Below are 24,114 nucleotides of genomic sequence, written 5' to 3'. Positions count from 1 at the left end.
ATTCTGCCTTTAAAAATTTTTTAAATTCTAACCTGTTGCACAACGATCTGGTACATAAATGCTTGATGAACTCAACAGAAGAATAACTAGAAATGTAATTGTATTTTTCACATAAAGGAATGAAGTGTGATTCTAATAACACAGATGTATAAGTATATAATAAGATTAATAATATGATGTATAGGCCAAACCTCCAAGTGTATTTGAAAAGGTTTACTAACTTTTTGGGCCATACCCAAATCATAAATTTTCATATGCTTTTCATTATTTTAAACCTCAGTTGCCTACCCATTTGGGTATCCATTCCATACCCAAATGGATAGTGGGTCCTCCTTATCCATTTACCTTCATTTTGTGTGTGTCTGCACACTTCAGATTTTATTTTTCTAAATCTTTTCTACCCCAGGGATGCTCCTGCCCATTTCATAGAATTTTACAATGTTAGAGCCTATAGGACTCGATCATCTAGCCCAGTCCTCTCTTGTATATAGGAAGAAATGTATAATCAGCAAAGTGAGAAAGAGAACATCAACCTAGGAACCTCTGGTCCAGTGAGGGTAAATGGTTTGTTCCTAAGGTGCCTAGAGGTTCCTGGGCTGATGTTCTCTTTCTCACTTTGCTGACTATACATTTCTTATATAGACTGGATTCCCTATGACAAGATTTTTTTTTTCTATTGCTATTGCACAGCACATAGGATGAAAAAATACAACAATCATGTTTAAGTTTGTAGGTGATTTGAATGACTTTTTATTTTATCTGAGGTTTATCAACTTTATGTTGGGTTGGCCAGAAAGTTTGTTCAGCCATCTTACAGAAAAACCCAAACGAACTCTTTGACCAACTCAGTAACATTTTCCCAAGTCCACAGATGAGAAAATTTATCTTATCTAAGTGTGATAGGCTATTTATTTTAGAGTTGTAAAAATGTGTGTTTCTTGTAGGTAATATCACACACATTGATAGTGTGTGATATTATCTCATTAGTATCTTCACCTCCTCCTCCTTTTTTGTCAGTCATATAATGATGTAGAGCATTTAGCCAATGATCAGATACATGAAAACCTTCTTTATTAGTTATTTTCCAGCAGATGCCACAGCTGAGATGCTAGAAGAATGGCGGCCATTAATGTGCCCTTTTGATGTAACGATGCAAAAGGCCATCACTTATTTTGAAATATTTCTTCCTACCTCCCTTTCTCCAGAACTTCATCATAAAGGTTTTAAGTAAGTATATATGTATATCTTGACAAATTCTAGAATATAGTAGGGAATACATACATATATATATACACATATATATGTATGTATGTATATACATTACAAACTATTAAAGCAATAATAAGTAAAAAATTTACCAACTCAGCCATTACGTTTCTTATACTTGAAGTGTGTATGTGAAGGCTAAAACAGTTAAATATAGGATTGCAAATAAAGAGAAAATAACACTTGTATGTCAAGCCAAGTAAGATGTGGGCTTTAATTTAAGATATTGGGAGAGAAAGAATAATAAGTACAAAAAGGGGTTGAAAATTTCAATAAATAGGCAGTGGTGGAAATGTTAAATTGCATAGAGTTTAGGGAAGGGAAAAGTGTTTTTCTAAACCTTGGTTTTAACTCTCATCATGTGTAGCATAGTTTTTCTTTGGTCTTTTTTTTTTTTTTAACTTGTTCTAGTCTTTTCACTGTTTTTAAGAACTGTTTTTTTCTTGGATGACTACAGGTATATCATAAACCCAAGAATGAAAATATTTAGGTTGTACTTTTATGAAAAAAGTAAAAGGTATGAGGAAAAGACTGGAAGGATCATAGTAATTATCAGTATATTATGGGTTCATGCTTAGCCCTCCCACTCCCCCAGCATGTTTTCTGTAGCTAGATGTCAAATCTTTTATTTCAGTCAAATCAGAAATTTTGTATCTAGCTGTATGTTTGTGAAATTTTAATTTTAATTAAAAACTTGTAATTTCTTTGACATTTGTAAAGATTGGTTAATAATATTCAGATGTTTTCTTGCCCCTATAATCGCTTCTGTTGGGTTGGCCAAAAAGTTCATTCGGGTTTTTCTGTAAGATGTTACTTTTTGGCCAATCCAATGTTTCTTTAATTTGAGAGTTTCCACCACTATAATTTAATTACTCCTAACACTTTGTGGCTCATTTCTTTTATGGAGCATTTACCATAGTGCTAGTTAATGGTGTAATTACTAGTTGGCATGTTAAAAGAGAGTAAGGGAGAGTTGCAGGAACAGGTAGTAACAGGAAAGCATTAAAGCAAAAAGGTAGGGAGAGGAAGGAGAAACTTGTGAACAGTGTTAGATAGGGGTAGACAATTATTTAACAATGAAGTAGAAATTTGATGAGATTATTCTTTTTAGCATAAATAAATTGAAAGGGGAATATTCAGACAAAAGTAGTTCTTTTTCCATTAAGTTTGTAACTTTCAGTGTTTTTTTCCTAGGTTGTGTAGTTATCAGTAAGAATAATAGATTAAAAAAATACAAAGGATACCTGGCTTTGAACCACTTGCTATAAATCACTTGCTATTCCTAACAACATTTTTCTTCTTCAGACTTTGGTTTGATGAATTAATTGGCCTTTGGGTTTCAGTGCAAAATCTCCCACAGTGGGAGGGGGTGAGTATCCCATTTTTTCTTAATATACTTTTTAGTTTGGAAGTAACTATATCGGATCATTTGATAAGTAACTTCAGTTCCTTAGAATTGGCTATTAGCAGTGTTGTAGTCAGTTTTTTAGAATTTTATTTGCTGTATTCTAAGAGAACTAGGATATTCATTTTGGTTATATTCTTTATTTTCAAAATATTCTTTATTTTGGTTTTATCAATATCTGAAAGTATATACATGTACTGTGAAATGCATGAAGAGTAAAACCCTGTTGTTTATTTCCTTTTGTACCCTTACTTGCATGGCGCTGGACACCTGGTGGATGTTTTCTACATGTGTGTTTGATTAAAACTTATTTTTCTCTTTGCATTGTGGATGATGCTTTGTCATTTCCCTTTTTTAATAAGCATTTCAAGTGCAATTGATTTTTAAATGGGTGACGAGAATCAGAACTTAAATTTGGAGATTTGAAAAAACTGAGTCATAAATCAAATATTAAATTCAGTTGTGCCCATAGTGATTGTTCTGAAAAGAATAAATGGATAAGGGGTGTGACTGTGACCCTTAGAAACAACAAATGTATTAACCGTCTTTTTTTTTGTTTACTTTCAGCAACTAGTAAATCTCTTTGCTCGATTGGCTACAGATAATATAGGGTACATAGATTGGGATCCTTATGTACCAAAGGTAATTAAGAACATTTGAACATATACAATAGTACTGACATCATCTTTATGTCTTTAAGAAGTGTGTTTTGTATTCTTATTTCTAGCACCACATAAAATATTTTTTGACTGTTAGTAAAAACATAAGTAATTTAAAGGATAGATCGTTTATTTTCAAAAAGTAATTGGATCATATCAAGTTATCATAAATGTTTGATTATTTTGTCTTACCTATGCAGGACATGAACTGTAAGTTTCAGAGTAAGTAATTTAGAAAGTACTAAAACTATTATTCAGGGTGTCATACATTCATCCCTTCCAACGAATTTTGTGTATTGTATTTGATTGTTCTTCTAGAGTGTTCCCCACTTTTAAAATCACATTGTATACTTTCCTAGAGTAAGTAAAGCTAGAAAATGTCTCTAGGTGCATTATTGCATATTTGGTATTGTTTCACCTGCTGTAGAATCATCGAGCTTCAAGAAGGCTGTTACGGGGCATCCGGGTGGTTCTGATGTGCACACTGACAGTAGAGCAGAGCTGGGGAGCAGCAGAAGGCATATGCTCTGATTGCCTTTGCTTGTGCTGTCTTTCTCTGTTGCTGGCCAATAGAAACTAAGAAGGAAAAGTAAATTTCCCCAGTCTTTAGCCCTGCCATATCTGACATATTTAACGACAGATTTAAAAAATAAATCTAATTGTATTAAAATACAGTTATTAAATGACAGATTAAAATGCAGATTCTTAGGGGATAAAGTCAATGGTAAAATTTTGAGAGGGAGAGTAATCGGCCAGAAGATATTTGTGTTTTGTGCATCCTTGGCTTGGAATGAGAGCATGGGAAAAATAATTTTATGTGCATTTAGGGAGGCAGAAAGTAGTCAAAATATTTCACATTGAACTACAGTTATCTACATTTTGCCTTTTTATGTTTAACTAAGTCTCATTTGCCAATTTTGGAGTACATGGATATGGGTGCTTCATTGTCACATGCCTGTGACCTCAGAGTGTCATTAAAGAAAGTGTACAGATACTTATATGAAATTCCTAAGGAATAAAGCAAATTACTAAACAGTATGTCATTTTGCTTAAAAACCAATCAAATGAGAATATATATTCAATATAGTAACACTAATGTGTAACACTTAGGTTAATGAGTTATTTGATATCTATAAATATTTATTAATTCTTCTTTTTTTCTTTTAAAAGATATTTACAAGAATTCTGAGAAGCCTGAACCTCCCAGTGGGAAGCAGTCAAGTGTTAGTCCCAAGATTTTTAACAAATGCTTATGATATAGGACATGCTGTAATATGGATCACCGCCATGATGGTTTGTAATACATTATCTTTGGTTTATATAGTTTATGTAAATTTTGTGTTAACCACATAAAAATTCTACATAATCACATAATTCTAGATTAGTGGCTTATTTGGTCACTTGATTCTTGGATATTTCTGATGGAGTAAGCTTATGTTTCTCAGACTCAGAATATAGTCATAATGTACCATTTATAAATCTCCTTAAGTAATGGACCTTGAAAGTAAGGGTCAAAAGTTCAGAGTTTTGATTATTGTGATCATTTTGTAATATATAGAAATATGGAACCACTATGTAATACACTGGAACTAACAGTACTATAGGTCAATTATAGTTTAATTTGGGGGGGTGGGGAAGCAGTTAGAGTTTTAAGAGATTCAGAATGTTTGTAATAGTTTTACAGACCAAGAACCAGAGTCATGGGTAAAAGAACTTTCCCAAGTCAAATTGATAATGATAAAGGTAGATTTGAACTCAGTGTTCTGCATATGCTCAATATTAATGCATTTATTGTCAGTGTTTCACATAAAACATCATATTGAACACAAAGCTTATTGACCAAGTAATCTTAGTGAAGGGAGAAGTATGAAGGATTATTTTACTGACTGTCATCTTCCAAATATATACTGTAATTTTCTGAATTGTCATTCATATTGCTTCTACAGTTATCTCCTTTTTGAATTATTCTGCATTTGATATTTGATATTGTTCTGTGTTTGCTATTTTCTCCCAGGTTATACAGCTCGGTTGGCTGTTTCTGTCAAAAAGACAGAATGGTTGTGAGAAGTTTAGCTCTTAAATTTCATTGTAAGATTAAAAGAAAAGAAAATCTCAACCTCCTCTTTTTTTTTTTTTGTTATTTTATTAAACAGAGGGAAAATCCCATTTTCTTTCTGATATTCAACAACAGCAAAAACATACAGATATTTAGTATTTTACGTAAGCAATGAGTTAGAACTTGTTTTTTAGGAGCCACAGAATTAGATCGTGATTGGTATCAGCCTTATTTTAATGTTGCTGTTTCTCACACAGTTGTTCTCATTGGCAGTTTCATTTTGTGTTAAATATGAATATTTAATATAATTTAAAAATCAACAGTGCTAATTATTATGTTAGAATTTTGAAAATTTTATTGGTATTTTGCTATGGAATTATGGTCTCAGTAGTTGCCCTGTACTAAATTGGGAAACGTGAATGTGGATTTTATTTCAGCAGAAAGACATGTTCCTTATGTAACTCGATATTCTGCCTTAGGTTTGTGCTGATTCTTTTTTTACTTGAAATATAATTGACATATAATACTATGTTAGTTTTGGGTATATGACACAGTGATTTGACATTTGCATGCATTATAAATCTGTGCTGTTTCTTGAAAGAAGATCATCTTGAGACAGATAGGAGGTTTCAAGGCCAAGTTGTAGTCCTTTATTCCCAGGGTGGTTCAACTTGATAAGATGATTGCCAGCCTTTTCCTCATTGCCGCCGCCCCCCTCCCCTGGCCCCCCCTCCCCCGCCACCCCCTCCCCCACCCCCATCCTGCAGCCCAGGTTCTGTGGTTGTTTGGTTGGCTGTTTTGGTAACAGATTAAGGGAAAATTTTTTTTTTCTTTTTTGAATCACAATATAGTCACATATAACAGGTCTAATCACTTGAAACATTTAGAAGTAATAATAAAATATTTGAATGCACTTATGTAACTCTCACCTCCTTATTTCCTGCTGTGAGAACTTCTTCACTTCTTGAATCTTTTAAGGAATGCTTTTTATGCTTACTGTTGCCACAGTTGGTTATTTTAAGATGGTAATCTTAGTGAGAAAAATTATTTAACTGCAAAGAGTAAAAGATATTGTTATTCTAAATTGAAAGGTACCTTTTCCATTTTCTGATTTGGTTTCAGTAAGTTGCCCTTATTTTTTATTTTAATTTAATTAATTAATTAATTAATTTGCCCTTATTTTTAGTAGACTGTCTTGGATTGATTTGTATGAAGTTCATCCGGGAATTGTTTTTGACTTTTATTTAGAGGTAGAATTGATTTTTGCCAGCAGGATGAATATAAGCCACGTTAAGAGATCTGTATATAGGCCTGGGCCTGTTAACCCCTTCAGTTTTACAGATAACGTGGGTACTGATATTTTTGCTCTTTTATCTGAACAGGGTGGACCAAGTAAGCTAGTGCAAAAACATTTGGCTGGTTTGTTTAACAGCATCACATCTTTTTACCATCCTTCAAATAATGGCCGCTGGCTGGTGAGTAATGTTCATTTTTTTACTCTTAGGGTTTGGAATTTTTTAAGATATGGTCACATGTAACTATTGCCTATTGTTTAACCTATGATACATTTTCTGTCCTTTGTCTAAGATTTGGCTATATGTCAATGATCAAGTTTACATTAAGTTACTGTGTTCACAGAACATATAGAAATAAAGATAATACTAGTGTGGTAACTGGTATGTTACCACAAACCCATGGAATCATCTCTTCAGTTTTATCATGTTAGTGTTTTTTGTTTGTTTATTTGTTTGTTTTTAAGTTGCCTGGTTAAAATGGCTTTTCACGTAATGGAAGATTCATGTGGTGCTAGAAATTAAAACTGAAATTTGAACACATCTTTATTAATTATTATCAATGATTAATTGATAAGAGTATTTTATTCTATCTAGTTAGGCCATACAGGTCTTTGTAATAAGATTATACAAGCTGTTAAACAGCAAGGTCCTACTGTATAGCACAGGGAACTATATTCAATGTCCTGTGAAAACCACAATGTATGTGAAAAGAATGTGAAAAAGAATATATATATGTATAACTGAGTCACTTTGCTGTACAGCAGAAATTAACACACCACACTGTGTTGTAAATCAACACAGTATAGTTGTAAATCAACTATACTTCAATAAAATTTTAAAAATAAAAAGGTTGTAGTCAAAAAAAGAATGATTATACAAGCTGTTATTTTAAAAATCTTTACTTGGGAGGGTAGAGAGGAACTATGAATATCTATAGGGGAACTAGAACCTACCTAGGACCTTTTGCTTCTGTGTCCCCAGAACAAGTTAATGAAACTACTTCAGCGGTTGCCAAACAGTGTTGTTAGAAGATTACATCGTGAAAGATACAAGAAGCCTTCTTGGTTAACTCCTGTGCCTGATAGCCATAAGCTTACTGATCAAGATGTTACAGACTTTGTACAATGCATTATTCAACCTGTCCTCTTGGCTATGTTTAGCAAAACTGGTAGTTTAGAAGCAGCCCAGGCTCTGCAGAATCTTGCACTCATGAGACCGGAGTTAGTAATACCCCCTGTACTTGAAAGGTAAGTATAGCTTTACTTGTTTCGTTGAAGCCTCAGCTGTGGCTACTGTTATTCTCTATACTTTTGTGCTTGGCTTTCTTTTCTTTTCTGTGGCTTCTGTTTTGCTATCTTTGTGCTTATTCCTGTTCCTAGAGGAGACAAGACATTTTAACCTAATGATTGGTAACTTGATAAAGGTTTATTGGAGAGAAAAGAAAATTGATATGAAACGGATAAAATAAAATATTTTGAATTATTTGCACATTTTAGCTACTCAAGTTTTTGCTCATAAATAAAGCTCTGGCTGTTTTTTCACAAAATGTGAGTGTCACTAAATATTGAGAACATGGCAGTGAATGTGATTTTGCATTTCTATTTCTCAGGCTCAATGATAGACAAGAAAATTTGGTTGCCTGTATTATTTTCATATATTGTATAACCTTGTGTGTATTTCCACAGTGTTGATTTTACTGCATTCGTTGTTTTGTATGTTGAAATAGTAACAAAAGTAGTTCTCCATTTGCCTCATCACTGTCACAGTGTAGACCTGGTGTGCTTCGTAGGAGAGAGCCACTCTCAGTTGTCTTGAGTGTTCAGGAGCAGATTGCTTAAGCTGTCTGTTATTCATTCCTTTGCTCCCTGAACTTCAGCTTTATGATTCCTCTCTAAATGGCTTTGTCAAAAGTAGAAGAAGAATGTTAGATTTTGGAGCCCAGAAGGATCTAACAGTTTGAGTTTCTTAAAACTCAGATTTGCCCAAGGTCCTTACTGGCAGAATACAGATGACAGCTTATTTTCTAACTGTTGAGACAAGAAAATTGGTGACATTTACTTGGCAAAGGGTATCCTGTTAAAGATCTTCACCAAAATGGGGCTCCATTATTTGTAATTTGAGTTGCTTGTACTATCTTGCCCTGTCTCTTTGCCATAACTATTTAAGTTGTACTTCACTTTCCCAGCCTCCCCTGTTTTTTTATGTATACATCTTGGGGCCTTGAAACTTCCAGCATGTACAACTTAATTAGGAAATGGAATGGGGAAGTTAGGCAGTTTCTACTCTGTCTTCAGCCTTCAATGTTCTTTGCTACTTGACCTCCACATGGTAGCAGAAGCTATCAGTCAGTGGCAAGTCCCTTGATGCTCTTTGGAGAGGAGAGACTTGCCTCTAAGGGGGGACTTCAGTTGTTTGCATAGTCAAAATTTTGAACTCTGAGGTGTTGGTGTTTCTTTACTTTCCCTTTGTTTTGCCTTATTTTAATGTTTTCCAGCTGATGAATTATGACTGGTGAGATAAGTATTTAGTAGAACGAAGAAAGCTTATAAATACAAATACAATTATCCATCACATTTTTCTTTAGTTCTCAAATTTTGGACAAATTTAATACCAGCATATTCTGTTTGTATGCTTGGCCAAGATAAATATTTAACAAAATTGTCAATACAATGACATTTTTGAGACTCATTTGTAATTTTGTCCTGTTTAGAAGTGGCATTGCTACCTTTTTTTTGACGGGTTTTTGTTTTTTGTTTTCTTTTTCTTCTCTTTTTTTTTTTTTTTTGGCCGCAGTACACGGCTTGCAGGATCTTAGTTCCCCGATCGGGGATTGAACCTGGGTCATGGCAGTGAAAGTGCCGAGTCCTAACCATTGGACTGCCAGAGAATTTCCAAGCAAAAGTCTTTTTTAAAAAATATATATTTATTTGGCCACGTGGGGTCTTTTTAGTTGCAGCACACGGTATCTTCGTTGCGGCATGTGGGCTCTTAGTTGAGACATGCAGGATCTAGTTCTCTGACCAGGGATCAAAGCCGGGCCCTCTGCATTGGGAGCGCAGAGTCTTAATTGCTGGACCACCAGGGAAGTCCCCAAGCAAAAGTCTCTTAAAAGTAAAAATGTAGAAAAAAAATTTGGGGCACTTAGTTTTGCATCTCCTGAAGACAGCCTCTGCTGGAGTTTTTGGTTTGTTTCATTCATCTTTTAAAATAAGCATAGGTTTGATTTTTTTTTTTTAATCCTAGTTAGAAATCCTTCTTTTTTCCTACTTATTTATAATTAAATTTCCTTATTACTTATCTTTTCTGTATAAGAGGAATTTAAACTGACTGTATTTTGGATTTTTTTTCCCCCTATAGGATAGATTCTCAAAAGTGAAATCACTGAGCCATAGAGTGAGTGTTCTTGGCTCGTGATCAAAGATTGCGTTTGTCTTATTCCCCCTGTTTTATTCACTCTAGTCTCAGGCATATTCTCTTATGTTTCTGATAGCTGATTTCCAACTTTAAAATACAGTCTTTTTAAAAGTATAAAATAGACCCTTCAGCATTTTAGTAAGATTATTTTTTCCCGTAAAAGGGAAGAGTGGAGTAGTTGTAACTTGTTATTCCTGAATTCTAATAATCACTGACTGTTAGATTAGATGCAGTCCTATTGGAATGTGGAAATGGATTAAGATGCTGAAAGAATGCAAAAATCTACCAGCTAATATTACTTTTCAGTGTGGAATTGGCATGGAGGAAGGTGGTAAGGTGGCAGGGAGTTGGGGAAACATGTACCTTTCCTTTATTTGTGTGATTCTGTTCACTTTGAGAGCAAATATTCACTCAAAATACTGTGCCAGCTATAAACCTTTAATCCAAAATGCAGTTTATGAATTTAGTATGTTTAATGTGTATGTATGTTTATCTGTGATGGAAAATTTTTTAAATTCTGTTTTCAAACTATAGAACATATCCTGCACTAGAGACTTTAACAGAACCTCACCAGCTCACAGCTACATTAAGTTGTGTAATTGGAGTAGCCCGCAGTTTGGTATCAGGGGGCAAGTGGTTTCCTGAAGGTCCAACACACATGCTACCTCTGTTGATGAGAGCATTGCCTGGGGTGGATCCAAATGACTTTAGTAAATGCATGGTGAGCATGTTTATGATTCTGTTTTGTATCTAAGTTATAATTATGTAAATGGATATCTTATTACTTTTTCTTCAAATATTCTTTAGAACATAGTAAAGTGTAAAATTTGTTAATGGTAGCAGAGTTATATCTGTAGATGCTCAAGTTTAGGTCTGTGGACAGTTAGTTGACCTATGTAAGGTCTTCCTTAGTAATTTCCCATAACGTGTGCATTTATGATCATATGGTGTTTTAAAGCTCATTACGTATCTCCTGTCTTCCTTAAGCAGATACATTAAAAATGATAGCATATGATCACTTGTGCTTCCGTTTGTCTGCACTTGTCACAAGGAACATAATAAAAATTACTGGGTGTGAAATGCCAGATTCCCCTTATACACACACCTTCTGACTTACAATATCGTTCACTTTCCCTCTTCCCTGGTCTCTAGCTTCTGCATTAGCATTTTCTATTTACTCTTAGCTAATGTTATATTTTTGGTGGGAGGCACAGTAACTTCTCAATGACAAAAGATTGCAGAACTTTGTGCTTAAACCAAATAAACTTTCAGAAAAATTGTTGTGGAATTTCCCTCAGAATAATTTATTTGGTACTTTATTGTAGTTTATGGTATACATGTATTTTGGAACTAGAGTTATGTAATTAATATTAGATCTTTTGTATCTTCCCATAGATCACATTCCAATTTATAGCAACATTTTCCACCCTGGTGCCTTTAGTAGATTGTTCATCTGTACTACAAGAAAGAAATGACCTCACAGAAGTAAGGATGCTTTCTGGTTGTAAAAGGATTGGTTAGCTGAGTTCTGATTCTTACTGTATAGGCATAGTAATATTTGATAGTTTAAAAGCAACTTTGCAGAGGTGCTCATAAGTTAAAATTACTGTTTTGTGACCACTGTTTTGTGACCAGAACGATATAAATGGAGGTCATCATTGATAAAATAATCTGCAGAGCACCCACCAAAGGGGGTGGTCAAAAATAGGCTATTTTAGTAAACAAGTGACGTGTAAAGGTGTATTTCAGTGTTTTGTCACTTTTTAATGTTTTGTTAAGCAAAGGTGGTGGCATTTTGTTTTTCCATCTTATGTTAGGAATAAATCTGTTAAGGGGATTGGCATCTAATGAAGAGAAATTTTCTTCATTACTGTCTGGGTTTTTTTCAGAACAATTTTCTTTATTACAGGTATTTTACTACCTGACTTTTGGCATTTAGACGTTTAAGTAGTGAGAGATAATCCTTTACACATACACCAGCAGTTTGAAAACTGTTATTGATTTTTTAAAAAATGGCTGCCTGACTTCTGTTTTGGGCCCTTACAAAATATGTTAATTACTTCTTATTTTGGTTCCTGGAAAGTAGATGAGTTATTCTAAATTGATACGGGATTATGGTGCTGTTTCTCAGTGCTCAATGTAATAATGAAGTGTTAGAAACATTTTGTAGACTACAATTGAGTTTTGTTCAGAGAAAAAAATCAAAGACTATTTTAAAATTTTCTCCACATTGACATGTTACAGGTGGAGCGAGAACTTTGTTCTGCCACAGCTGAATTTGAGGATTTCGTCTTACAGTTTATGGACAGGTGAGCAAGTACCCCAGATATCTCCTTTATCTGACATTCAAAAATAGTGATGTCCTGTCCCAGCAACTTTAGCCTCGTTTTGCATTGCAACCTGTATTTAATTATTGGGTTGGCCAAAAGGTTCGTTTGTTTATTTCCATAAGATGGCTCTAGTAATACTTAGTTGTCTTTAACTTCATTCGAAACAATTTTGTTAGATTGTATGTGACAGCTGTCATATTGGGGTGCATTTAGAAAAAGACTTATAAAAAATTGGTGAATTTTTGTGTAGCCATTTTAATATTGAAGGTGGAAGAAAAAAGCAACATTTTTGGCATATTATGCTGTATTATTTCAAGAAAGGTAAAAACGCAACTGAAATGCAAAAAAAAGATTTGTGCAGTGTATGGAGAAGGTGCTGTGACTGATCGAACATGTCAAAAGTAGTTTGCAAAGACAAAAAGACAGCCCTCAGAATGGGAGAAAATCTTTGCAAACGAAGGAACAGACAAAGGATTAATCTCCAAAATATATAAACAGCTCATAGAGCTCAATATCAAAAAAACAATTACAACCCAATCAGAAAATGGGTGGAAGACCTAAATAGACACCTTTCCAAGGAGGACATACAGATGGCCAAGGGGCACATGAAAGGAAGCTCAACATCTCCAATTATTAGAGAAATGCAAATCAAAACTATAATGAGGTATCACCTCACACCAGTCAGAATGGCCATCATCAAACAATAAATGCTGGAGAGGGTGTGGAGAAAGTGGAACCCTCTTGCACTGTTGGTGGGAATGTAAATAGTTACAGCCACTGTGGAGAACTGTATGGCGGTTTCTTAAAAAACTAAAAATAGAACTACCTTATGACCCAGCAATCCCACTACTGGGCATGTACCCTGAGAAAACTATAATTCAAAGGGACACATGTTCCCCAATGTTCATTGCAGCACTATTTGCAATAGCTAGGACATGGAAACAACCTAAATGTCCAATGACAGATGAATGGATAAAGAAGATGTGGCACATATATACAGTGGAATATTACTCAGCCGTAAAAAGGAATGAAATTGGGTCATTTGTAGAGATGTGGATGGACCTAGAGTCTAGAGTGAAGTAAGCCAGAAAGAGAAAAACAAATATTGTATACTAACGCATATATGTGAAATCTAGAAAAATGGTACAGATGAACTTATTTGCAGGGCAGGAATGGAGACGCAGATGTAGAGAACGAACAGGTGGACACAGGGCAGGAAGGGGAGGGTGGGACGAATTGGGAGATTAGGACTGACATATATACATTACCACAGGAAAATAGATAGCTAGTGGGAACATGCTGAGCTCAGCTTGGTGCTCTGTGACGACCTAGATGGGTGGGATGTGGGCTGGGGGGAGGCCCAAGAGGGAGGGGATATGAGGATATAATAGCTGATTCACTTCATTGTACAGCAGAAACTAACACAACATTATAAAGCAATTATACTCCAATTTAAAAAATTTTTTGAAAAAAAGTGGTTTGCGAAGTTGCTGGAGATTTCTCTCTGGACAGTGCTCCATGGTTGGGTAGACCAGTTGAAGTTGATAGCAGTCAAATCAAAACATTAATTGAGAACAGTCAATGTTATACCATGCGGGGGACAGCCGACATACTCAAAATATCCAGATCAAGTGTTGAAAATCATTTGCATTAGCTCGGTTGTGTTCATCACTTTGATGTTTGGGTTCCACATAAGTTAAGCGAAAAAAACCTTCTTGACCATATTTCCACATGCAATTCTCTACTTAAATGTAATGAAAACGTTCCACTTCTATTTTTTTTATTTATTTTTTTTTCACGGGCCTCTCACTGTTGTGGCCTCTCCCGTTGTGGAGCACAGGCTCCTGACGCGCAGGCTCAGCGGCCATGGCTCACGGGCCCAGCCGCTCCGCGGCATGTGGGATCTTCCCGGACTGGGGCACGAACCCGCGTCCCCTGCCTTGGCAGGCGGACTCTCAACCACTGTGCCACCAGGGAAGCCCAAAACGTTCCACTTTTAAAACAAATTGTGATGGACGATGAAAGGATACTGTACAATAATGTGGAACAAAAGAGATTGTGGGGCAAGTGAAATGAACCACCACCAACCACACCAAAGGCTGGTCTTCATCCAGAGAAGGTGATGTTGTGTATATGGTGGGATTGGAAGAGAGTCCTCTATTATGAGCTCCTTCCAGAAAACGAAATGATTAATTCCAACAAGTACTGCTCCCAATTAGACCAACTGAAAGCAGCACTCGACAAAAAGTATCCAGAAATAGTCAAAAGAAAATGCATAATCTTCCAACAGGATAACACAAGACTTCATGTTTCTTTGATGGCCAGGCAAAAACTGTTACAGGGACTTCCCTGGTGGCGCAGTGATTAAGAATCCGCCTGCCAATGCAGGGGACACGGGTTTGAGCCCTGGTCCAGGAGGATCCCACATGCCACAGAGCAGCTAAGCCCGTGCACCACAACTGCTGAGCCTGAGCTCTAGAGCCCGCGGGTCACAACTACTGAAGCCCGTGCACCTGGAGCCCGTGCTCTGCAACAAGAGAAGCCACCACGATGAGAAGCCCGCGCACCGCAACGAAGAGTAGCCCCCGCTTGCCACAACTAGAGAAAACCCGCACGCAGCAATGAAGACCCAATGCAGCCAAAAATTAAAAAAATAAACCAACAAACAAAAAAAACTGTTACAGCTTGGCTGGGAAGTTCTTTTTTAAAAAAATATTTATTTATTTGTCTGCACTGGGTCTTAGTTGTGGTGTGCGGGATCTTTAGTTGTGGCATGTGAACTCTTAGTTGCTGCATGCAAACTCTTAGTTGTGGCATGTGGGATCTAGTTCCCTGACCAGGGATTGAACCTGAGCTCCCTGCATTGGGAGCGCAGAGTCTTAGCCACTGGACCACCAGGGAAGTCCCTGGCTGGGAAGTCCTGATTCATCCGCTGTATTCACCAGACATAGTACCTTTGGATTTCCATTTATTTCGGTCTTTACAAAATTCTCTTCGTGGAAAAAAATTTCAATTCCCTGGAAGACTGTAAAAGGCATCTGGAACAGTTCTTTGCTCAAAAAGATAAAAAGTTTTGGGAGGATGGAATTATGAATTTGCCTGAAAAATGGCAGCAGGTAGTGGAACAAAAGGGTGAATACGTTGTTCAGTAAAGTTCTTGGTGAAAATGAAAAATGTGTCTTTTATTTTTACTTAAAAACCGAAGGCACTTTTTGGCCAACCCAGTACTGTGCAAGGCTGGTGCTTCTTCTCAAGTTACAAAAGGACAGTTGGTTTGTGATCCATGTACAAATTAAGTAGCTATCACTTGCATAGTCATGACAATGGATTTATCTAATCAGCAACAAAAAATGTTAAGCCAGTTTTTAGTTGCTAAAATTTTACTTTCTTTGGGTTATTTAGATGCTTTGGACTTATAGAAAGTAGCACATTGGAGCAAACAAGAGAAGAGACAGAAACTGAGAAAATGACTCACTTGGAGAGTTTGGTCGAATTAGGTCTGTCTTCTACGTTTAGTACAATCCTCACACAATGTTCCAAAGAAATATTTATGGTAAGAGTGCATTGCTGCAAAGAATTAAATTCCAACTTGTAGTTTTATTTGATGTTTTAAAAATTGAACTTCAAGTTACTTTGTATGCATATCATGCCAGCTTATCCTTTCTTTCCATACTAAAATTTGAAAGAGATGGGGAATTCTTTTGCAGTCCAGTAATTAGTACTCCGCGCTTCCACTGCAGGAGGAACGAGTTCAATCCCTGGTGGGGAGCTAAGATCCTGCGTGCCTCATGGCGTGGCGAGGCCAAAAAAAATGATAATAAAATTTGGAAAAGATACACAGTTGATCCTCATTATTTGCAGATTCTGTATTTGCAAATTCAACATAGTGTACTTGCTAAAATTTATTTGTAACCCCAAAATTGGTACTCGCAGTGCTTTTGTGCAAACTTTTGAAAGTGGCAAAAATTTTTGAGTTGTGTGTGTTTACAGCTGAAATCGAATAAGGTGACACTCTGCCATCTTGTTTTAGCTCTTATACTGTAATGTAAACAGGTGTCCTTTTTTCATCTATTTAAGGACAGATCGTTCACATTTTTGTGCTTTTTGGTGATTTTGCATTTTAAAATGGCCCCCAAGAGTAATGCTGATGCACTCACTGTCTAGTGTTCTAAGCAAAAGATAGTTGTGATGGACCTAACGTAGAAAATATTAACATGTTTTAGGTAAGCTTCGTTCAGAAATGAGTTACAGTGCTTTTGGCTATGAGTTCAAGGTTAATGAATCAATAATGTATTAAAGTGTCAACAATGCAATTGTTGCAAAAATGCAAAAATCAACAGTGTATTAAAGACATTAAAGTGTCTTCAAAGAGAACCACACATAAACAAAATTATATATCCATATATCCATCAGTTGATGAAAATGTAACCAGAGGTTTATGGGAACTTAATCCTGTATTTCCCCTAAGAACTGTGGTTCAGTATTTGCTAATTCAGTGCCCACAGTGATTTTACAGAGCATAACTACTGCAAATAACAAGAATTGACTGTATGTTTAAAATTTACAGTAAAATACTACTTGCGAGAAAAGTTTTGAAAATTGTTTATGCCATCACATAATAGAAATTAAATCCCAAATATAAAGATCTGGCAAACTATGATGAATGAGAAATAGTTTGTCCTCATAAGGCATTCTGTGAACATTCACTTATTCAGTATTAGTCGATACCTATTATATACAATATGGTATTTATTTCATATTTTCTATTCCACTACTCTCTTTCCATTTCTGTTTCTTCTTTCGCTATCTGAGATTATCACTGTTCAGTGTTTATCCTGGTTAAAAGCTAAACTGCCTTACACCTGCATGAAATATTTACTAAGATTATGTTAGTATAAAGAAATTAACATAAATAATCTCTTATTTAACCAAAATCTTTTGAAAGGAGTTGTTTATAATTTGCAGCATTGTCAATCCATGTCTAGAGCTAATTCTTTAATTCAGAAATGAAATTAAAATTCTGTGACTTGATTGTAAAATTAAATAGAATGCTTCAAGTCTTTTAGAGGAGAGAAAAATATAGTTTGTAGTTGTCAGAATGACAAACTGTAAATATTAGATATTACCCCAAATTCCCTCTGTTATATTGGATTGGCCAGCAAGATAATTAAATTGCATTTGCTTCCAGCAGCTCTGGTTTTGTGCTTAGCATTTCTGTAGCAAATAAAATCTTGTGCCTCAAATGTTTTGTTCACATTAGGGTTTTGTGCAAAGGTTATTCATAAACCTGAATGTAGCATTATTAAGCAAATCTTTATGTATTCAGATGGTTAAATTTTTCCTACTTGGTTATATTTAGTATAGTCTGAGTATCATTTTCTTTGGTGTTTCAAAAGATGTTTAATTTTCTTAAACGTGCTGGTTAGACATTGTCATTTGTTACATTATCTTTTAATAGGTGGCCCTTCAGAAGGTTTTTAATTTTTCGATTTCACATATATTTGAAACAAGAGTTGCAGGCCGCATGGTGGCAGACATGTGCCGTGCTGCAGTGAAGGTGAGTTGGGGTTTTCTGGACTGATGAATTAATGAATCAATAGCCATGAGTTTTATGTGGTTAATTATTTTAGACATGCTTGTCATTCTTAAAATACACATTTCTTTCAGTAGCTGCTTATAGCCCTTATTTGCCACTGAAAATAGAGCTAGTGTATACTTTGTGACTGTTCAATACTTGTGCCTTTCAAAAAAACTTATTTATACAAATATGTTTTCAGTGCTGCCCGGAGGAATCTTTGAAGCTATTTGTTCCCCACTGCTGCAGTGTTATAACTCAGCTTACAATGAGTAAGTCTTAAGGTTATTATTCTGTATTTGTAACTTTAGCAAATTTTTTTCTTGGTTTCTACAACTCTGTTGATGGAAACAGATTCTCTAAGCCATGCAGTATTTTAATTTTACAGTTTGGGTAAAATTGCTCAAAACAAGGTATCATCCAGGGTTGACAGGTAGCTTAGAAATTTTAACTCTATTACATTAATGTTTTCATACATACAAGAAGCATTCAGCTGTTGCTATAATATCTGTTATTTTGTGAGATGTGTAGGGGCAGGCATCCTGGTTGGTGTGTTTATTTTCTTGAAAATTGAGCTTCTACCTCCTCTGGAGCAAGTCCAGCTTAACGAAGAAAGAAAGAAAAAGTCCTAAAAGAGACTTTTCTCAGCTATTAGAAATATTAAATATAAATACTTTTAAATGATGCATTTAGTTGGATATTTGTTTTTTTGTTCTGATACTATTTTGGTATTTTTAGATGATGATGTATTAAATGAAGAAGAGCTAGATAAGGAGTTACTATGGAATCTTCAACTTTTGTCTGAGGTATTGTAAATCTTTGGAATAAGAAAATATTTCTGTGAAAATGTTGACTTGCTCTGAAGATTTATCCTGTTTTGAAAAGTTAACTTTAAAACATGTAAAGTCGGGCTTCCCTGGTGGCGCAGTGGTTGAGAGTCCGCCTGCCGATGCAGGGGACAAGGGTTCGTGTCCCGGTCCGGGAAGATCCCACATGCCGCGGAGTGGCTGGGCCTGTGAGCCATGGCCACTGAGCCTACCTGTCCGGAGCCTGTGCTCCGCAACGGGAGAGGCCACAACAGTGAGAGACCCACGTACCGCAAAAAAAAAACATGTAAAGTCGTAAGTTTGAAAAATGTCTTTATGGGACAACAAAAAGTCAGATAATCTCATTTTCTTATTATAAAAGGAGTATGGTAACTGTTGACTACTTCGCGGTCAATGCTCTACCTGACTTTTTACTGATTAATTCTACTGTGGGTAACTCTGACTGAAAAGTGTATCAGATTTGTCATCTTCCCCCCCCCCCACCTCATGCCAAATTTGGCCATCAGTCAAACTTCATTTCCTATAGGGGTTAGTTCAGAAACCAAAGAACAGAGAAATCCATTTAAATAAGTTTTGTCTCTTTAAGGAGATAGCCTCTTGAAAAGGATGTTACTATGGCACTTCAGAGCCTAAACTCAGAAAATGTGTTTTGATCTTAAGGAAGAATTCATTGTTAGAATATAATTAAAATGATAATCCTAAAATGAATTAAAGTCATTTTAAGAAACACTATTACGGGCTTCTCTGGTGGCGCAGTAGTTGAGAGTCCGCCTGCCGATGCAGGGGACACGGGTTCGTGCCCCGGTCCGGGAAGATCCCACATGCTGCGGAGTGGCTGGGCCTGTGAGCCACGGCCGCTGGGCTGCGCATCTGGAGCCTGTGCTCCGCAACGGGAGAGGCCACAACAGTGAGAGGCCTGCGTACCGCAAAAAAAAAAAAAAAAAAAAAAGAAACACTGTTACTATTTTAGACTACTTTAATGGCCAAACATAGTTAACTTTAATTGTTGATTCTTGATCTTTTAACCAAGATATCTTTAACTGTTTTCTTTTTAGATTACTCGAGTGGATGGGAAGAAGTTGCTTCTTTATAGGGAGCACCTTGTAAAGATTCTCCAAAGAACCCTACATTTAACCTGTAAGCAGGGTTACACTCTGTCTTGTAACCTTTTGCATCACCTTCTTCGTTCTACTACACTTATCTACCCTACAGAATACTGCAGTGTGCCAGGCGGCTTTGACAAGCCTCCTTCTGAATACTTTCCTATCAAGGCAAGCATTTTCAATAATTTAGGATTCCAGGATATATTGGGTTATTTTTCTAAGGGATTCAAAGTGCGGGTTTTTTCTTTGTTGTGTATTAAGGTGTCACTTCTTTATTTTTAACATAGATTACTAAAACTATTATTGGAATGTTTTAAAGTTGGGAAGTATGATGTAGCTCTCATCTAGCTCTAGTTTTCTTCTTTTCTGTTTGTATGTGAAATGACTTTTTAATGCCATATTTAATCTCCATAGTTCCATATAGCTTGGGGGTGGAATGCAATAGCCTTACATAAACTTACTGTTACTCTTATAGTAAACTCATATTTGAGTGGCTCTTCAGGGAGACCCTTTTCAGGAGTGATAATGAAAGACTCCTATGATGTCTTCATACCTTTATTTTGTGCACTTGCTGCCTTAGGTTTGGATTACCTATACAGTTTCTTTTAAGCCTTTTAAAATATGTTTGTATGTTTGTTTTTTTTCCCTAACTTCTCAACTTGCTAATTAAATGCTATTTTCTAGGACTGGGGTAAACCAGGGGACTTGTGGAATTTGGGGATCCAGTGGCATGTTCCTTCTTCTGAAGAAGTGGCTTTTGCCTTCTATCTGTTGGACTCTTTTCTTCAGCCTGAGCTCATCAAACTCCAGCATTGTGGGGATGGAGAACTTGAAATGTCTAGGTTAGTTTTCTTTTATAATCAGTTAGTGTTATATGGTTGTAGACTAAAAAATTCTTTTTGTGCCTCTCCCTCTCTCGATGGCATATCTGATGTACTCATTTTCTTTTTTAAAAAGATTAATTTATTTTTGGCTGTGTTGGGTCTTCGTTGCTGAACGTGGGCTTTCTCTAGTTGCAGTGCACGGACTTCTCACTGTGGTGGCTTCTCTTGTTGTGGAGCACGGGCTGTAGGCACACGGGCTTCTGTAGTGGCTCGCGGGCTCTGGAGTGCAGGCTCAGTAGTTGTGGTGCATGAGCTTAGTTGCTCCCCGACATGTGGGATCTTCCTGGACGAGGGCTCGAACCCGTCTTCCCTGCACTGGCAGGTGGATTCTTAACCACTGCGCCACCAGGGAGGTCCCTGATGTATTCATTTTCAATGTGTGTTTTGAATGTCTGCCATAAATGTGATCAGAAAACCATTTAATACATTTAAGTGGTTTTCTAATCACATTACTATAATATAAAACTATATAATATAAAACCATTTCATAGTTTAATAACAGAAATTTTGTCATAATATTTAAACATCTTAAATAGAAAAGCTCAGTTTTTTTCTAGTTTTTCTAGTTTGCTTTTAGTGACAGTGTCACTTGTGCATCTTTTGGGAAGTGTGTGTAAATATGCCCCCTTTGTAAGGAAGTGCCTGTTTTTCTAGATTCTCCTTAGATTTTATTGGCTTGTTTCTTTTCAGTAATTCATACTATTGATATTAATATTACTTAGAGAAATATCTCTAAGATATTGTTTCTCCCCCAAAGAGCTTTAGCACGAAACAATTATTTGAGACCACTAGACTTTTATAGTTTGAATCTTTGAAAGTTCCTAAAATCATAGTAAGAAAATTACTATGTGTCAAATAACAGGAAATTCTGATAAACAAATCCAGTAGGAATGGGCTTGGAGGAAGAAGTATGATTGACTTACGTTGGCTGTGTGGTACTCTGAACTGCTTTTTTTTTAGCTAGTCTTTTTTTTTTTTTGGCCACACTGCATGGCTTGTGGGATCTTAGTTCCCCAACCAGGGATTGAACCTGGGCCCTTGGCAGTGAAAGCGCTGCATCCTAACCACTGGACCGCCAGGGAAGTCCCTAGCTAGCGCATTTTAAAAGACAGACTGTAGTGGAGAATCTTCTGTAATACTGTTTTCCCTTTTTGTTAGTGGTTGTGATCTTTGGGTAAATAGGGAATTAAATTCAGAATTGCTTCACAAAGGGCAATCAGTTGTTGTTACTTGTGATTATTTAGAGCCTGTTTAAATGTAAGCAGGTCTAATATTATCAGTAAATATCTGTTTAATTACCTTGTACTATTAAGAGGGTAAACTGAAAACATTCATCATTTCTATGCCTTAATTTTGTATATTCTCACTTGATAAAGTTTTTTACTTCACCTTAAACTCTACAAGTCTTTTTCTTAAATAGGGATTTGGAGTCTTCTCAAATATGAAAATGCTTTTTATTTTTTCTAGAGATGATGTTCTACAGAGTCTGACTATAGTACACAACTGTTTAATTGGCTCAGGAAACCTCCTACCTCCCTTGAAAGGAGAGCCAGTTACTAACTTGTAAGTAAAAATAACTACTTTACATATTTTGCTGTTTTGCCATTTGGCATATATTTTAAGACTTAGTCACATAATGAGTCACTGGTTTTGTTATTGGTGTTGTTTCTGTATCACTTTAACCTTTTTGTCATTGTTAGGCCAAAAACACCTGAGGCACAGTTTAGATCTATAAATTTTAGGGCTTTATTCAGATTTTTCATATGGTACCAGGATAGAATAACTTTCAATGCTAATGAGTTTAAAAATATCAACTTAGAGATATTGAGTTCATCTGTTAGTTTACTGAGTTAATTAAGATAAATTCTTTAAAAAAAGAAAGGAAAACACCTTTTTTTTTGGTCTGCAATCAATGGTAAGGATTTTCTAGCAAAAAACCTGGGGTGTTTTTTAATAAAAATTTGTTCTATGTTATTCATTATGATTTTGAACTTTTGAGATCCACCAAGTTGCTTTTACAAATTTAAGTGCTTTTCAGAGTATTATTATTTCGAATGAATGTCTTGATTTAGTCCATTGTCAGTGTTACCATTTAAGTTGAAAACAATTGAGTTTAAATGAAATCAGCTGTATATAACTTTAGCTCACTTATCAAGTACATAGATGCTAGTTTCAGTATACCATGTTAGATTATTTTCTCTGAACACCAACATCTCATTGCTGAATAAGTTAATGAAAATCACACAAAAATGAGTAAGGAAACCTTGCCCCTCAGAAAAGCAGAAGGGGAGAATTATTTGTTGATTTTGCAACAAAAATCTTAAAATGTTTCAAGGAATGGTTTTAAAATGTGGCTTGCTTGTCTTTCCGTATTCTGCATAATCAGTTGTTTGGGGTCATACATTTTCATAATTCCCACTTATTTCACTTATCTAAAAACTGTTTCTAGGCATTGAACTTTTTAGATTACTCATTAGATTTAAGAGGGAGAAGTAGGGTCGTTTCAGGTAAGGAAATCTGTTTTAAGTTTGCCTAGGAATTTACTGAATTCTTTTAAAGAACTTTTGTTTTTCATCAGTTTTATAGTTTGATATAAGAGCAATTTTACCAAAATTCATTTTTGTCAAGAGAGATGTTAAACAATATTTTTAAATGAGAGACCTACAGAAATGGTTTTGATTTCCCTAATGATCTTTAACAGTATGTAATTAGTAAGAACTTAACTCTTACGGCATGCCAAAAAGCTATTTCATACGTAACAAATTGATTATATCAGTAAACTTAGTTCTGCTTGAATGTGTTGAAGTGTGGTCCTTTAATCCAATAATTTATCTAAGAGCAAAAGCATTTATCTTCTGTGTATATAATTAGATTATTTTAGTATTGAGTGATGATTACAATACACTCAGGAGGCTTAGAGGTTTCCGTTGCAGTTCATTTCAGCATGGAGCCATTGAAGCAAAGTCTTTATCCTTTGAAATAAATGTGCATTAGGACAAATGTTCCATTTGGTTATTATAAAGCCAGTTAGATATGTATATAATGAAATGCATTTTCAGTAAGGAAAACAATACCATATTATTAAAACCTTATTAATGCCACAAAAGATAATTAAGCAGATTGTTAGCCCATTTTACTATACATTATAAGCTATAAAATTGAAACGAATATCCCATTATAGGTTTTTTTTCAGAAAAGTTGAAAAGGAAAGATGATTTAGATTTAAAAGTGTTGTGTTTAGAATTTTCACTTAATGAAAATTTGACATAATAAAACCTAACGAAGTAATACAAAATTATG

General features: G+C 35.4%; 1 protein-coding gene across 1 annotated transcript in view; it reads left to right on the top strand.

Annotated features, from left to right (window-relative positions):
- PSME4 (proteasome activator subunit 4) overlaps positions 1-24,114 on the top strand; it is a gene marked incomplete at its 5' end in the record, with an annotated part of 101,217 nt that overhangs the window by 40,974 nt on the left and 36,129 nt on the right. Inside the window, 16 exons of the mRNA XM_082852302.1 lie at positions 1,078-1,227; positions 2,572-2,635; positions 3,239-3,313; positions 4,501-4,623; positions 6,769-6,861; positions 7,663-7,928; positions 10,630-10,816; positions 11,491-11,580; positions 12,340-12,404; positions 15,828-15,978; positions 17,884-17,982; positions 18,203-18,272; positions 18,739-18,806; positions 19,883-20,098; positions 20,615-20,772; positions 22,282-22,377. Of these exons, the coding sequence (XP_082708428.1) occupies positions 1,078-1,227; positions 2,572-2,635; positions 3,239-3,313; positions 4,501-4,623; positions 6,769-6,861; positions 7,663-7,928; positions 10,630-10,816; positions 11,491-11,580; positions 12,340-12,404; positions 15,828-15,978; positions 17,884-17,982; positions 18,203-18,272; positions 18,739-18,806; positions 19,883-20,098; positions 20,615-20,772; positions 22,282-22,377 (1,971 nt within the window). The remainder of the gene's footprint in view (positions 1-1,077; positions 1,228-2,571; positions 2,636-3,238; positions 3,314-4,500; positions 4,624-6,768; positions 6,862-7,662; positions 7,929-10,629; positions 10,817-11,490; positions 11,581-12,339; positions 12,405-15,827; positions 15,979-17,883; positions 17,983-18,202; positions 18,273-18,738; positions 18,807-19,882; positions 20,099-20,614; positions 20,773-22,281; positions 22,378-24,114) is intronic.

The sequence above is a fragment of the Leucopleurus acutus genome, assembly GCF_964270905.1.
Source record: "Leucopleurus acutus genome assembly, chromosome: 12".
In the NCBI taxonomy this organism is placed as follows: Eukaryota; Metazoa; Chordata; class Mammalia; order Artiodactyla; family Delphinidae; genus Leucopleurus; species Leucopleurus acutus.
Note: the sequence above shows the minus strand (reverse complement) of the source record. Positions and strands in the feature narration are given on the sequence as shown.